This window comes from Manacus candei, unplaced genomic scaffold, assembly GCF_025592945.1.
Source record: "Manacus candei isolate 608988 ecotype Guabito, Panama unplaced genomic scaffold, ASM2559294v1 h1tg000015l, whole genome shotgun sequence".
In the NCBI taxonomy this organism is placed as follows: Eukaryota; Metazoa; Chordata; class Aves; order Passeriformes; family Pipridae; genus Manacus; species Manacus candei.
In genome coordinates, this window is record NW_026138063.1 from 15,679,466 (window position 1) to 15,695,117 (window position 15,652).

General features: G+C 41.9%; 1 protein-coding gene across 2 annotated transcripts; it reads left to right on the top strand.

The window, feature by feature from the left end:
• Positions 1-247: 247 nt before the first annotated feature.
• Positions 248-14,333, top strand: SLC16A14 (solute carrier family 16 member 14). Of its 2 annotated transcripts, none has more exons than XM_051781953.1 (6): positions 248-1,295; positions 5,331-5,561; positions 5,820-6,118; positions 6,978-7,121; positions 10,395-11,387; positions 12,617-14,333. In XM_051781953.1, exons 3-6 carry the CDS (start codon positions 5,857-5,859, stop codon positions 12,763-12,765), a joined length of 1,548 nt encoding a protein of 515 aa, XP_051637913.1. In that variant the 5' UTR covers positions 248-1,295; positions 5,331-5,561; positions 5,820-5,856; the 3' UTR covers positions 12,766-14,333. The 2 variants fall into 2 exon arrangements, with proteins under 2 accessions (XP_051637913.1, XP_051637912.1); XM_051781952.1 differs by having other exon boundaries at positions 5,335-5,561.
• The last annotated feature ends 1,319 nt before the right edge of the window (positions 14,334-15,652 follow it).

Consider the following 15,652-nt stretch of genomic DNA (forward strand, 5'->3'; position numbering starts at 1 on the left):
TAAAATGATGAATCTAGTTTTATTTATAAAGGAAAAATAAATAACCCAATCACAAGTCTCTGACAGTAATCCAGTAGTTTATTGTGGGAAAGGATTATTTTTTGAAGACTACAATGCAAAGTAGTGTAAGTTTTATGTGAAGACCGAAGCCATAGCAACAGCCCATAGTCTGCCACACACTTGAATCTAACCCAGATAGAAGTGTTTCATAATGATATATTGATAGACTAAATACATAATGGAGCAGCACATTTTTTGAATTAAAAAATAGATGAGATTTTCATGTGTAAACAGCAGATAAACCAAAGAGTCAAATAAAAATGCAGGAAAAAAATATATAAAAAGCCCCAAACACATATTTTAACCCCTCTAAAAGCAATTCTAACAGATTCTGTACCACCATGTCTTGCACGTAGACAGCATTAACAACACCATTAAAACATTCCTGTTGGCCTCTCCTCATTTTCTTTTCTCTCAAAGTACTTCTTACATATTCTTGAACAGTCTTCATTTATACTACTACGTGCACTGCTAGGACATCAAGATTCTTCGATGATGAAAGTTTTGTATGGTGGCATAAAATCATTTTAGCCTGGGTATATTCACTGCAAATAATCAAAACAGTGAATTGCAGAATATATATCTCATTAGTCAGATTATTCAGAAAGATACGACCGAGGTGTAAATACTGGTCTGAAAAAAATAATGTATTTCTGCAGCTTTTCTCCTAAGGGAGTAATAGTTTTGAAACGTATTTATTACACAAATACGGTACCATACACTGAAACTTTCGAGCTTCATTCTTAGGGTGGTTTAGGTGCATAAATTCAACGAAGAAGTAAACATAATTCAACGGCCGTTAAGATCTTGATACTGGCTGCTTTTATTGGACTATATCCTCTAACTCTCTGGGATGTAAATTTCCGGCGATAACCTGTGCAGCAATAAACTTCATTCAGCCACAAGAGTGTGCATGTGAGAGGATTGCAAATCTGCTCCGCCAAACCAGAATTAGCCGGTATCGCAGGAATGAAAGAGCGTGGAGATTTGAAATTGCAGGGAATGGAGACAAGGCGGTGCAGAAGACGAGCCGCCCGGGGGGCAGGGGGCCCCAGACCAGTGCCGCACTCCAATGGAAAATAAGCCCCGGGGCGGCGAGCAGGGGCGAGGCTGAGCGGGGCCGGGCGCAGGTGGACACCGCAGCCCGCAGCAGCTCTCGGGGCTCGGGCTGGGCTGACAGCGGGGGCTCGGCGCCGTGGCGGGCAGGGACGGCGGCGCTGGCGGAGCCCGGCGCGGTGAGTACCTCGGGAGGAGCCAGGAGCCGCCGCACCGCACCCGCACCGGCACCGGGACGGGACGGGAGCGGGCAGGGACCGCCTGCGGCAAAGGCGCGCAGGGCCGGGCCGGGCCGGGCCGGGCTGTCCCCGCACGGTGCAGCGCGGGCAGGGGCGCGGGGCTGCCCGGGGACCGCGGGGACCCCCGTGACCCGCGGCGGGCCGGGAGCGCGGCTGCCGCAGCGGGGTAACTCGCGGTCATCCTTTGTGCTCCGCGGGCGGGCGGTGCCGCCGCCGCGCCGCCCTCCCGAACGCCGCCCCCGCCGCAGCCCCGCGGGCCGTGCCCGGGCCCCCGCCCTGCCCGACACCGGCGCTGCTGCGCTGCCCCCGGAGCAGCCCCGGCGCGGTGTTCCGCGTAGGGGAACCTCACTGGAGTGCTGGGGGAACCTCACTGGAGTGCTGGGGGAAGGCTCAGCATGTGGAGCTCCCAGATCTGTTATCTTGGGGCGAAAAGTACATCCCCTGCCTTCGGGCTGCTCTCGTAACCGCGTACAAAACAAAGGTGCATGCCTGGTGAAAGCTGACCATTCCCTTGGCAAAAGCTGCCCGTTCCCTTAGGAGAAAAATGTTTTACTGTCTAAACCAATCCCCGCAGTCCCCGGGGACGTGGCACCACGCGTGGGTCGCACCGCGGCAGAACAGCACCGAGGGGAGGTCAGAGCAGGGCTTGGGAAACAGCTCTCGGGAAGGGACAGCAGGGCAGCACCCCAGTCTGGAAATGGAACCGCTGCCGACTTTATGCAAACTTGTGACCCTGGCAGTTAGCCTTTTTAACATTTAATTTCCCCGATTTTGTGTTCTTTGCTGGACACACACTCCTGCCACTGTGGCTCTGAGTGGCAGAAGTGGCCAGTGTTCGCATCTCCAGTGAAGTGGTTGACAGCTGAAGTGCTCGTGTTGGCTAGGTGAGGTCAGACTGCCAAAACATATGAAAACCAAAATAAATGATGTTTTTAACGATGTTTTTTCTGTATGCCTTCAGCAGACAAATAATTACATGTGTTATGTCTACTGGGAATATTGCAAAGCAAAACTCATTACTAGTTTATGAGTTTATGAGTTACGTTTATGAGTTATCCATTGGAAGTGCCTTTAAAGTACGATTTCATTCTGTAACTTTTAACACTGAGGCAGTCCCGTGCTAGAAGAGGTTGCCCAAGTATATGTCAATTATTCATCATATGGACTTTATATCAAGATCAGATGTTTTTCAGTGATCTAGTTCAACTACCGGCTAGAGAGCCATAGCTCCACTGATAGTACAGGGAACTTGGGTGTTTTGCTGCTAACTATGGTCTTATTACAGCACCTGCATTTGCCCCTGAAATAGCTCATGAGTCAGATTTTCAAAAAAGCTCAGCATCTTTGCAGGCACTACTATCTGGGCCATTTTTCTGAGAGCTCTGCATACTTTGTGTGCATACAGTCCTAAAAGCTTTTCTGAAAAAAAAAAATCTAGATCTTCTCCAGCTGACCAAACAGGAATCCAGATTCTCCTGCCTTTAAATGCAATTCCCTGTGAGGGGCTGTATTCAAACATTGTTACTGTGAATGGGTCTTCACTGCCTTGCTTACTGGGGAAACTGGCCTGGCTCTCCAGGATTTCATAATTACAAAGACTCCCTTGGGCTCCTCTGCCTTTCATGAGACTGTTTTTGGCTGTGCTGTGGTGTGGGAAGAAGGCTGAGGACAGGTAAGTGCATTTCTCCTGGGCACAACAGGCCATGGGGCGATGAGTCAGTACTGGGAAGGTGATCCAGGCATCCATTCCTTGCTTTATCCAGAGCCTGAGAGTCTGTGCAGTTATTGGAGATGACTTGCCTGCTTTTGAGTGAATTCACTCTGAAATTGTGACGTTAGGGAAAAGTTAACAGTAAAACAGTAATAATAAGCAATAATCCAGTTCAAAGGGAAAATATATGCATTTTCTGAAGATTTGTGGAGGTTGATGCAAGTATGACATTAACTTGCATCTACTTAATCTAAGCCCATTCTGTCAGCAAGACTGCAGAAATGTGTCATATCTTTGTAGCTCAATGTCAATTATATTTGCTTCAAATAATTTAAAATAGGTAAAAGATGTGTCAATTTTCTGTCCAAAGAAGAAAATTTTTGTATCCAGTATCAGGATTCAGGTGTGTACAAAACCAGTCAAAAGCATAAAAGAGAAAGGTGAGGCCTCACATTTAATCCTGACTCTGAATTTTCAGTTACATAATTTTGTATTCCATTATCAAAGATGTACTGTAAAATCCATCATACATTTTCATTAATCTTATGCAGAGCATGTATAATAGCTTGTGATTTTCCTTCATTCTGCTATTTCTCATGATTTCCCATTAGCATGATTATTCACTGTGTTTATTGCCTTTATGCAGTTAGTCTTCTCTCTTGTGAGTGGGCTGAATCCTCCATAGGTAGTCCTCTAAACTACAGCAACAGGGGATCTGGCTCCAAGTACATTGTTAGGAAAGAGTTGAGATGTCACCTTTAAGACCTACCCTTTGTAGAGGAAGGATGAGCTACAACAGCTATCCCAGGCTGTTGTCTTATCATCAAAAAACAAGTCTGCACCCCCACATGGCTCTGCCTGGCTCCCCTGCTACCCTTCCTGCCTCAAACACCCTGCAGGACCTCTGGAAAGACCTCTAAGCACCATCCCCATTCTTCCTGTTTCTCAGTTTGGAAAGCAAAAGCCTATGAGGCATTTCAGTACCCGTTCCCACTGGCAGCCAGGTGTGGACTCATCAATCGATCCCAGTTTATCTGTCCATGCAGTGTTAAATGTACACAAGTTCTTGTTCTTCCCTGTCACCAATACCTGCCATGGCCAAATTAGGGCTAGGGAGAACTTAGTCACTGAAGAGTATTTGTCTGTGAAAAATTTGATGCCAGGATTACAAGATATTTTAGCTCCAGCTCACTGTATGAGGCAAATCAGTGTGCTCTTGGAGGAACCTCCGTGTCCAAGCTGCCCTCAGTTACACATTATTGCCTGTAGTGCCAGGAGGGGTCAGGTGGCACTTGACTGCAAAGGTAACTTACCCAACAGCCAGGCTGGGGAGGTCACACATGTCAACAGGTGTTCACTGCTGTCTGTGAGAAAAACAGCTTGGATCAGTCAGCTCTGACTCCATCTGTGTATCAGCGTGGAATACTCCAGGGCCATCTCTCTGTGTTCACCTAGCAATCAGAAAAAAAGTAAAATCGTTTGGAAAGGTAGTACCTTGAGAAGCAAAATGCAGTCATGCATTTAAAGACAAATCTTCATTTGGTACAGAATCTGAGTTAGTCCATTCACTGCCCATTTGCAGCAGTGAGGAGCTAGCCCAGAAGGACACCTTCTGAGGGCTCACAGAATATATAAGGAGCTTTTTTAAACAATTTTTGATAACTTTCTTCTCTGTTTCAACTGTCGTGAAGCTGATGTTTCTTTTTATTTCTCTGGAGAAGGAAAGACAAAAAATTACCATCTCTGGTAAATTGTATCATTACATTTCTAGTCTCCATGGAAACCTATGTGGTGCTCCACAGTTGGGTAATATTTCAATCTGTTGCAGCAGAAATCAGATGGAGGGAAGGCTGGGTTCTGCACCTTGCATGTTAATCAATTAAAAATGGTCTTGAAATTATTTTCACATTGTGTTGCAATCTTTGTTTAGAGTAACAACAGAATAAATTGAAGTAATCAAATTAAGCTAAGTATGGCTTGCTCCTCTGTACACCTATACATAACTCTGCCTGTGGGTTTGATTCTGATAGGCACTGACATTCATTTGGAAGAATTCTTTGGTTTTGGTAGGATTATAAGGATTAATACTATGGAAACTGAAAGCATAATAGCAAACTGTTTGTCACATTGACTCTACTAAAAAGCTTGCCAGAGAGGTAGTAACAATCCCCTTGTTGTGATTTATGTAAGCAAAGCGTTTTGAAAATCAAGAACCTTAATTCTTTATCTTTTGCTGTCTTCATTCTTGTTCTGCCATTGCTAAGGAAGAAATACATCTGAAAACTGGTTTCCTCTGAAAAGATGGGGTAACTTCATCTACTTGCCTCTTGAGGATTTCATTTCTTTACTCAAAGCTTTATGAACTTGAACACAAAGGCACAAAATCTTACTGGGACAGCAAAAGGTGATACAGTGAAGAAATATACAGAGAGAGACCAGTCTTTTTTGTGACCACAGTCAACCCATGAAGAGTGAGTGCTCTCAGCCACCTGAAAGTAAGTAGAATCTATAGTAATGGAAATAATGCAGCCTACTCTTAGCCTGTAAATACTCCTGCATAGACAGCCATGATAATAAGGTACACAAAGAAATAAATTAATTGGACAATTTTCTAAGCATTTTACATTTGGACACTGAAATCACAATAATAACTTGAGAACTGCACTAAATAAAAGTGGTGAAATATGATAGGGATTTGTGGTATTCGCTATAGCCAAAATAAAAAGTCTGATATTTTTGTGTGTATTTCGTAGGTATTTACTGCATTTGTTTCAGAATACTGTGGAGAAAATGTATGCTAGTCGAGAGGATATTGGGTATGATTTTGGAGACAACTCAAAAGTTGGAAGTAAGCCAATTAAGCCTAATCCAAACATCGATGGAGGATGGGCTTGGATGATTGTATTTTCCTCTTTCCTTGTGCACATACTTATCATGGGTTCCCAAATGGCCCTTGGAGTACTCAACATGGAATGGCTTGAAGAGTTTAATCAGAGCCGTGGCTTAACAGCGTGGGTCAGCTCCCTCAGCATGGGCATCACACTTATTGTAGGTATGTTCTAGCATCTCTTACTTCAAACTACATAGATTTTTAGAATATGTTTGCCATTCATCCCTAAAGTATTTTCTTAGTTTCCCATTTTATTAGCAGAGCTGACAAAGTTGTCCTGAGTTGCCTTTTTGAAGTCCCTAGGACGAGTTTTACAATTTAGATGGAAAAGGGAACAACAGGGAAGATGATAGGGATGTCAGTCCAGGAGACAGGATGAGCAGGAAAGGAAGCCTGTGACTTCAAGGTCTCACTATAATTAAGGAAACAGATGATCTGTGAAGCTTGTGGTCCTTCCTGTACTCTACCTAGGAGGAGAAAATGTTGAATTCAGTTTATATTTCAGTTTGGCAGCTGAATTAAAACTTACTTTTTAAGTTGTGGTTGGATCAATCCAAAATAATATCTGGAGGATATGGTTGCATGTATGTGTATATATACACCTATGGCTCCCTAAATGAAGACTGAAAAAGCTGTGTTTAGATCTGCCTAAAATATCCCACTGAAAACAAAATAAAATGTTTACTTTCTAGTTATTTATGAAAAAGGCCTGCACTCACACAGCATCAGCACTGGGAACAGCAGTTTCAGCTTTTTCCTCTGTTTAAACTGTCTATCCTTCATGAGGCAACTCTGATTTTAGGTCTTGCAGGTATTTGCTAAGTATTTGATCAGTTGGTCATATTTTTCTTTGCATAATTTTAAGCAGTAATATGGAAAATAAACTGAATTGCACAAGTTGCCCGATGTTTTACATTTTATTTAAAGCATTAAAAAAGTCAGTGTCAAAAATTGCTAGAGCAAAAGAATTAAATAAATAATTTATCTTTTCTCTTTTTTTTTTCCCCATGTTTTTGAACAGGTCCTTTTATTGGTTTATTCATCAGCATGTGTGGGTGCCGCCTGACAGCTATAATTGGAGGGATACTGAATGCCCTGGGTTGGATCCTGAGTGCCTATGCCTCCAGTGTGCACTACCTCTTCCTTACCTTTGGGGTGACAGCCGGTAAGAGCTGCACTAATGTTGGAAAGTTCAATTACTTTTGATTCCTTTGAAGGTTATCTGAGTGAGTCAAGAGGGAAGTTAGATCGTAAAGTTATTCCAGCTCTTCTTTCACAGTCTTTACAGCCTTTTATCTTTTTAGAAATCTTAATTATTTACTCAGTGGATTGGGCTTTTATCAGTTTTAGCCAAGTGAATATATTAGAGGACATTTTTAATTGGAAGAATTAATGTAACCCAAACTCTAACAAATGAAATTTAAAGATGTTAAAACACTGTTGAGTGGATTTCATACCTAATTTCTAATAAAGGATATTCACATTGTATCAGCAATCATGTATAGCAACAAATAGTGCTACACTTTTTTACAACCAAAATGACCGAAGTAATATTTTGTCATTTTAATTGAAATTAGATGTCTAGAAAACCTTTTGTCTTGTAAGACCCTGATCAAAATATGAAAAGGCATTTTTCTTCAAAATCAACAGATCCTTAGTACCTGAATGCTCATGTTCTAGCAATAATGTGTCTTGTGAAAAAATTTAGTTACTTTAAGTGTTATGTAGAATAGCCCAGTATTATCTGCTTAAAGCACTACTTCATTTTATTTACTGTTCATTTCTGCAAAGAGATACTATTAATAGATATGAAGCAGAAATGTGAAAGTTACTCAGGTAAGAAATATAAAATTTGGGCTTTACTTATCATCTGAGCAACACTGAGCAATCAAGGGGCTTTGAAATATTACTCATTCCACAGATAACATGGCCAGCTATGTTTGCAAATGAAGCACAGTGTCTGTATTATATGTGACAGATGGAAACGTCATGAAAAAAAGGAATTGTTTGTAATACTAATAATAGCTTCAGTACTCGGCATTCTCTTAAACTGTCCTTTCATAGAATTTCATAGAAAGCTACAGAATTTCTATACAGAAATTTTGATTTAGCCTTCTGGGTGGAGAAATATTGAAACTAGCAATGGTCACTGTGCTGACTCATTATACCACCATACCATAGACATCAGTAATGATGTCTGAACAAAGAACAACGGCCACAGACAGGGTTTTGCCTTTTTCAGAATTTCTGTTTCTGTATATATTGAATATAATTGAGCAGGCAGGAATCTACATATTTTTCCCTCAGTCCTTGCTGCTTTTCAGGAAGAGCACACACAAAGTGACAAAGATTATATGGAAAAAATTCGGAAGCAAACTTTCATGTGAGGTGGAGAAATAAAATGGTCTTGCAGGAGTAATTCTGGCCAGAAAAGCAGTGCCTCAGATGTTCCTTCCAGCTCCATGAGACCTCTGTTCACTGTCCCTGACTCACCATCTCCTTGACTCACCGGTCCCTGGCTCACCACCCCCTCACTCACGGTTTCCTCACTCACCCCTCGCCTCGGGCTCTGCCCACTCTCTCCCATCCCCTTGCTCACGGTCACCTCATTCCCCACCACCCCAGGGAAGTCTGTGCCATGTTCTCATGGCTGCTGTTCCCTTACAGTGGCTGCCTCTTGCTGCCATCACTTCTGGGCCCCCATGCTGTGCCTGTGGGCTTACTCATGGCTCCCGCCTTCTCACAGGATGTCCCTGTGACCCCGACCGTGTCTCCCTGTCCGCAGCCAGCCCTCTGCCTCAGCCCATCCCGGGGGGTTACCTCAGAGTAGTTCCCCTTCCCCAGTTCCTCACGGCCTGGTCCCCTCACCGCCTGGCCGACAGCTCCAGCCCCGCTCTGCGGGCTCTCCTCCCCTCAGCAGCAGTGTGGGGGCAGAGGAGCCTTCTCCCCTCAGCTGTCCTGGAGCCGCTGGCACGGGCAGGCCCTGTGGGCTGGGGGCAGACTGTCCCCGAGGCCCTGCATGGCGGGGGCAGAGCCGAGCTGGCCCTGACGAATCTGTGAGGAAAAGGCAAGGAGAGACCTGCGGCCCCATGTGTGCCTGTGAGGCAGGTACGAGGCCTTCACTTGTAATCAGACTGTCTCTCGCTATGTAGCCCACAGAATGAAAAGATAACACCATTTTAAAATGCTGTATTCTTGGGGAAACATGGTGAGTGCTGGTGCAAGCAGGAGCTGATTCCTCACTGCGGCCAGCAGTGAGGGGCAGGAGAGCTCCAGGGCAGCCTGAGGAGCAGGAGGTCCCCAGGAGGGCAAAGAGGCCTCCCTGAACTCTGTGGCTGGGGAGGGGCATTTGTGCAAAATAAAAACCTGAATGTGTATTTGCCTAGCAAAGAAATAAATACTTCTAATAGGCAAAACGGGTCAGCTCTGGTCATGGTCACTGCTCTGATGTTGAAGGGCTTTTTTTCAGGCTTTGCTGGAATCACTGTTCTTTCTCTCACCTAGCTGTAGCTAGATCATGCTGTAGCTGCTTGCAGCTGTGTTATCACCTATTTAGGAAAACTTTTAAACCCCAAAACACTCTTCTGAATTATGATCACAGTGTATTGGGAAGAATCTTCTGCATACACCTGTTCCAGTCCAAATTCCTCTATGAGGAATAGGCTGTGAGAAAAAATGGGCAACTGTCTTCTTTAACGATGAGTTTGCACAGCTCTTAACACTTTCTGCTTGAAGTATATACCTTGGTTTTTAACTACAGGTGAGGGGGTTTCTACAAAATTAGAGATCTGCCTTTTAAGCTTACGCCTGTGCAGCTACTGTGTGGCCCTCCCTGGACTTCCTTGGAGTGCCCAAACAGAACCAGGCTGGAAGCCACCCAAGGTCCCCCCGCCGTGCTAAGCCCTGGTGCTGACTCCTGAAACACATACCGTGGTCACTGAGGCACCACAGTTACAGAGCAAGGACAAAAACTCAGTGTGAATCTTCACTGCTGGTGAACTTAGGGGAAAGCAGCAAGATGTGCTCACTAAGCAGTTCGGGTCACTGATACAATCAGATGCAGCTATTGCAAATGCAGAATAGGGTGTGTCTGTGTTTGTCCTCACATTAACTGTCCCTGATTGGTTGTGGCACGTTTGTGCCCTTCCAGCAGTGTCATGCTGAACTGAGGTAAGGTTTTATCTTCCACATGTTTAAGTTTTTCCAGCAGTTAAATATCTGTTTTGTATTCTCACTGGAATGAGTACTGAAAATTTTGGAAAACACTACAAGACAGAAATGAAAGCTGACATCAGAATTGAATATTAATTTTTATTATTGGTTTTACCAGTATGCTTGCATAAAAGTTAGGAATAAAACTGATCTGTTTTTCATTGCTTTTTACATTGTTGGCAAAAAGTTTGAATTTATCTAGGATTTTTTTTTATTATTTTCATAGGCATTGGAAGTGGCATGGTTTATCTGCCTGCAGTGGTCATGGTGGGGCAGTATTTTCAGAAGAGAAGAGCACTTGCACAAGGGCTCAGTACCACAGGAACAGGATTTGGAGCTTTCTTAATGACTGCCTTACTGAAGTACCTCTGCGCTGAATTTGGGTGGAGAAATGCCATGTTCATCCAGGGTGCCATCTCTCTGAACCTTTGTGTCTGTGGGGCACTAATGAGACCTCTCTCCCCCAAAGACCTGAGTGAAAAATCTGTTGTGAGAAGTAATAGTGAAGATAATCAAGCAAAAGCTCTGTCCCATTCTACAGAGACTATAAAATCTAATGGAGTCCTCGGTGAAGAACCAGAGAAAAAAGAAGAGGCAGCAAATGAAGGAGTGCTTGAGAGTGCTCAGCACACAGAAATCGGAGGTAGCTCTGGGAGTGGAAGGAGTATGTATGGACTGCGCTTGCTTAAGACAGTGAGCCAGCTGACACTTACAGTCAGGAAGGGCTTTGCACTATGGTACTCCAGCTACTTTGGAGCTGCATCACTGTTTACCAACAGAGTATTTGTGGCCTTTATAATTTGGGCTTTGTTTGCCTATAGCAGCTTTGTCATTCCCTTTATTCATCTTCCAGAAATAGTCAAGCAGTACAACTTATCTAGGCAGGACAATGTATTTCCTTTGACATCCATTATAGCAATTGTTCATATTTTTGGTAAAGTGATCCTTGGAATCATCTCTGATCTCCCGTGCATCAGCACATGGAATGTCTTCCTTATGGCTAACTTTACCCTGGTCACCTGCATTCTTACTCTGCCACTAATACAAACATATGTCGGCCTGGCTGTGGTTTGTGCTCTAATAGGATTTTCCAGTGGCTATTTTTCTCTAATGCCTGTTGTGACTGAAGATTTAGTTGGAACTAAACACCTTGCAAATGCCTATGGCATCATCATTTGTGCCAATGGAATATCTGCATTGTTTGGACCACCCTTTGCAGGTAAAAAGTTCAAATTGCTAAACAACAGATGTTTGTATAATAACTGTATGACTCCTCTTATTAAATTTTCTTACCATACATACCCATTCCTCTACCACATGAAAAATGATGATTAGTTCCCAGGACAGGCAGCTGTTTGTACCACAGTTATTACCCCCAAGAACTGTGGAGTGTGTTTGGGTGTCACCACTTTAAGCTGCCAGTGGATGTGTTGACGTAACTAACTTTGCCTTCCTTCAGCCAGAAATACTTACTCTGGGGACTGAAGTGCTCATAACCTCTTTACTGCCATTCACAGCAGAAGGTAGAAGTGTAATATGCATAGTACCCCTAGTTACTTAGGTTTGAACAGACATTCATTATGAATTTTCTCATAGAAAGAGGCAGAGAAGTGCAGAAGAGACAGGGGTCCTAATTGTCAGTACTGTACTAGACTACAACTCTCTTTTACAGGGATGTTGGTCAGAAGAAAGCAGAAAAAAGCCTTGCTAGTCTTGGCCGTGGTCAGCCAGGGATGGCTGTGGGCTGAAGGGAAGCCACTGGCAGCACGAGCAGCCCAGAAAAGAGAGAACAGCTCCTCTGCCCACCTCTGAGTCAGAAGAAAGCTCACTCAGTGCCCTTTGAAAGCAGCAGTGTTTCACTCTGCCATATGTTCCCTCAGCACCTCTCAGTCTGTGCTGAGCGTGGCTCTGTATTTGGTCACTGGTTACGAAGCAAATAGGATGCAAGTGGTTGATGTAAAAAGAGCTGCTGATCTTGTGGTGTCATCGCAATGCAGCCAGCGTGACAGGAGAGAATTTTGCTAGTTTGGGTTCTCAAACCTTTCTGAAATAACTTTAATGTGGTTTTGCAAAGGAATTGAGGTTGGAATGAGAGTCACTGCAGCACTGAGATTATATCTCTTCAAAAGTCTTACTGGTATGTGAGTCTTTGAGGAAGCTCCCGGGAATGTGTTTGCTTGCACAAGGCAGAGCATTTGAACTGGGCAGTGTTGGGGATTTCACAAAGGCAGTAGTAGGGTGGAAGAGCTGATTGGTTTGGGATTACAAAATGTCTATTTTAAGTTCAAGACCTGTGACAACTTGTTTGAAAATTGTTTGTTTCCACAAAACATCTGTGGATTTGACTGAAATGTCATCAGAGAAATGTGAAGTATTTTTTGTATTTTCCCATGCAGTATACCTTGTTGTCAAGCTTTGTAACAAACATGTTTTGTCCTTATTTTCCAGGTTGGATCTATGACATCACACAAAAATACGATTTTTCTTTTTACATAGCTGGCTTGCTATACATGGTGGGAATAATATTTTTACTTATACAACCTTGTATTCAAAAGAAACAACCAAGACAAAAATCTACAGAAGAAGCACAAGTATAGAACAAATTCCAGAAGTTTTTTTACAGAACTTTTTTGATTTCATGTTTCTATTGTGTGACAGTATGAAGATGTTTTTCTTATGAAACCAACCACATTAAGCTGTACTTAAGTGAAAAGCAAATGTGCTCCATAATGCTAATAAATTATGAGAAACATGCTTTTAAAATAGTTAAGATCTCTTACTTTAGAAGTACCAAATACAGTGATTAAAAGCACACTGCTAGTCTTTTAATATCAGCACAATGCTAGTAGCCTTTACCCTTGCTTCTCTTTCAACTTTTCACCACTAACCACTGGTGAGAATCCACTGACTGCAGTGCAGTTACTCCTGATTTACACAAGTCCTAGAGAGAATTTGGTCAGGACATGAATGATTTATAAAGGTCCCTCCTACTATGTGTTCAGTCTGATAGTTACAGAGTATAAGAAAATGATTGTATTTCTTGCCTGGCTAGTCAAGTACTGTTGAAATGCTAGTATAAGAACTCCATTAATTGAATGTTTTAAAGTTACTATTTCTGTGATACAAAACTGAAGAAAAGTTCTTATATTTTTCTGAAGTGACTCATTTTGACTTGATCCTTGTGTGTCCCTTCCAGCTCAGAATATTCTGTGATTCTGTGATTCTACTTCAAGGATTTTTAATTTTATTTTTTTAAAGTATCAACTGCGTAATAAAGTGGCCATCCTCAACACACAGGCTGCATTATAAATGCTGTGACACTTAATGCACCTGAAGTAAAAAAATCATAAATGCAGAAACGGGAAACATATGGAAAATATTCTCGTGACTGGAAAATGATTCCAGGAACAGTCTGGGGTCTGTGGCCCCTTTACCTAATTAGAGGTACTGTAGAACTTCTTAACATTGCCACTGAGTCCTTCCACGGGAAAGAGCTCTAGTACAGCACACTAAATTCTCTTACAATTACTTTAATAACAAAAACTTTTACATTATGAGCAGTTGTGTTCCTGCTCATAGTATACACCATTAACTGAATAAGATTGGTCATGTTTGAGAAGTTTATTCACTAGAAAATAAGATGCTGCAGAGCATAGAAGAGCTAAAGAACATTTGAATTATTCAAATAAATTTTCTTAACATGAAGCACCTGGTAACCAATGCAGAAGGTGTTGTATGGTGGGACAGGACATAATTTTCAGCTTTGAGAGGTGAATCCGACATTAATTTTTCTATCAAAGAAAAGTCACTGTATGTTTTTATCCTCCTAGCTTTATGAAAGTTTTTTGCATGACAAAGGAGGTTCTTAGTATAACACTGATATGTGCTGCTGGAATTCCTTAAAAAAACAATTGATACTATTCAATTATATCAAAGAACTATTAGACACAGTTGAGTTTGCAACACTACTGATCCTCTTTATAGCTGCAAAGTTGGCTGAGAAAAAGTTCTGAACCACTGTGTGTATTGTTCTATATTGCAATTCACCAGCTTCTTAGTGTTGCACTTCTACAACTGTTGGCAAGGACATATTTTAAAATAGATCACTGAAATGAGCCAAAAAAAAAACACCTTAAGAAAACCCTGAACTACTTTAAGATTTAGATCAGTTCAATCATATAGTAGTTATGTATGGCCTTTAAAAGTCACATAAAACAACTGAGGTGGCACTGAACTGCAACACATGGTGTGAACACACAGTAACTTCTTAAAATCAGCTTTTTTTGTTGGAGAAGATGCTCACATAAACTTTCACATCAGCTCTTTGTTACAGGTTTAATGTCTTCTTGTTGTGAATGCTGCTGATAGCTTATTTTAACTGAGCTATCTTTTATCTGTGAAATATATATATTGAAGTGACGATTTCCCTTATTTTCCTTTTTTTTTCTTTTTGAAAGATATGTACTCTTCATACATAGATCTTCACCTTGTCTTTTGTCAAAAGTAACTTTATTTGCATATTACAGTAATAAATAATATGCTGTTCACTTGTGATATCTGCATTATATCTTTCTATGGGCCGTATGTTGGGAATAAAGTTACATTACCCAAAAATACACTTTCTGTTCATTTATTAATTCAGTTAGGACAGTGTTTTATCCACATAATGAAATTTGTGTTTGTCATTATCCTAAAATGAAAGAATCACAAAGAAGAAAGGATATATATGTGATTCTTCTAAGATCAATGATCACCAAATGCTTCCAGAATATTGATATATACATACATATATACACTCTTAAGGAAGCATAGTTACAGTCTTGAAAGACAGCAGATATCTCTTATCAAATATGCAACTTGAACAATGGAAGTAAATTAGTTCCTGCATCAGCAGGATGAAGGGAACACGTTTCCCATTTGCCATCCTGGCAGAGTGCCTCTAACATGGTGTTCAAGGATTGTTCACATCTGATCCACACTCTCAGTCTCCAAAGAAGTTTCTTCTTGGTGACAAAATTATTATTTGTTTGAAGTTTAGATAATTAATTTAAAAACATTTCAACACACATCAAACTCTGGAAACCAGCTCCATGTTATTGGCCTGCAAACACTGCAGATTTACCAGGGGGACAGTAAAAGGCCCAGTGCTCAAGAGCAATTTTTCTAGCACGAAGTGATAGATGCTTCTGGAAGGGTACTAATGACAATGCCACAGCATCTGCTATAGGCCAGGGAGTGGATAGGAGATATACAAACCAGACAAGTCAGAATGAAGAAGTATAAAGAAGCCACAACCATTTATATTACTAGTAGCTGCTATGATGCTGATTGTAACACAGTTTCAGGATGCCCAACATATTAAAGATTGTATTGTTTACATGTTGCTCCTAGTAAGACATATTTTGGTTTTCCTCTTTCAGTCCTTAAAGAAATCTGCTTTCCTCAGTAAAGAAGTCCATGTGTTTGACCCGATAAACAGCAAAC

What these genes read in the sequence shown, in the direction of transcription:
- SLC16A14 (XM_051781953.1), top strand. Translation starts at nt 5,857, where the DNA reads ATGTATGCTAGTCGAGAGGATATTGGGTATGATTTTGGAGACAACTCA. An exon ending in GGGCATCACACTTATTGTAG is followed by an intron (nt 6,119 to 6,977) that starts GTATGTTCTAGC and finishes GTTTTTGAACAG; the next exon opens with GTCCTTTTATTGGTTTATTC. An exon ending in TACCTTTGGGGTGACAGCCG is followed by an intron (nt 7,122 to 10,394) that starts GTAAGAGCTGCA and finishes TTATTTTCATAG; the next exon opens with GCATTGGAAGTGGCATGGTT.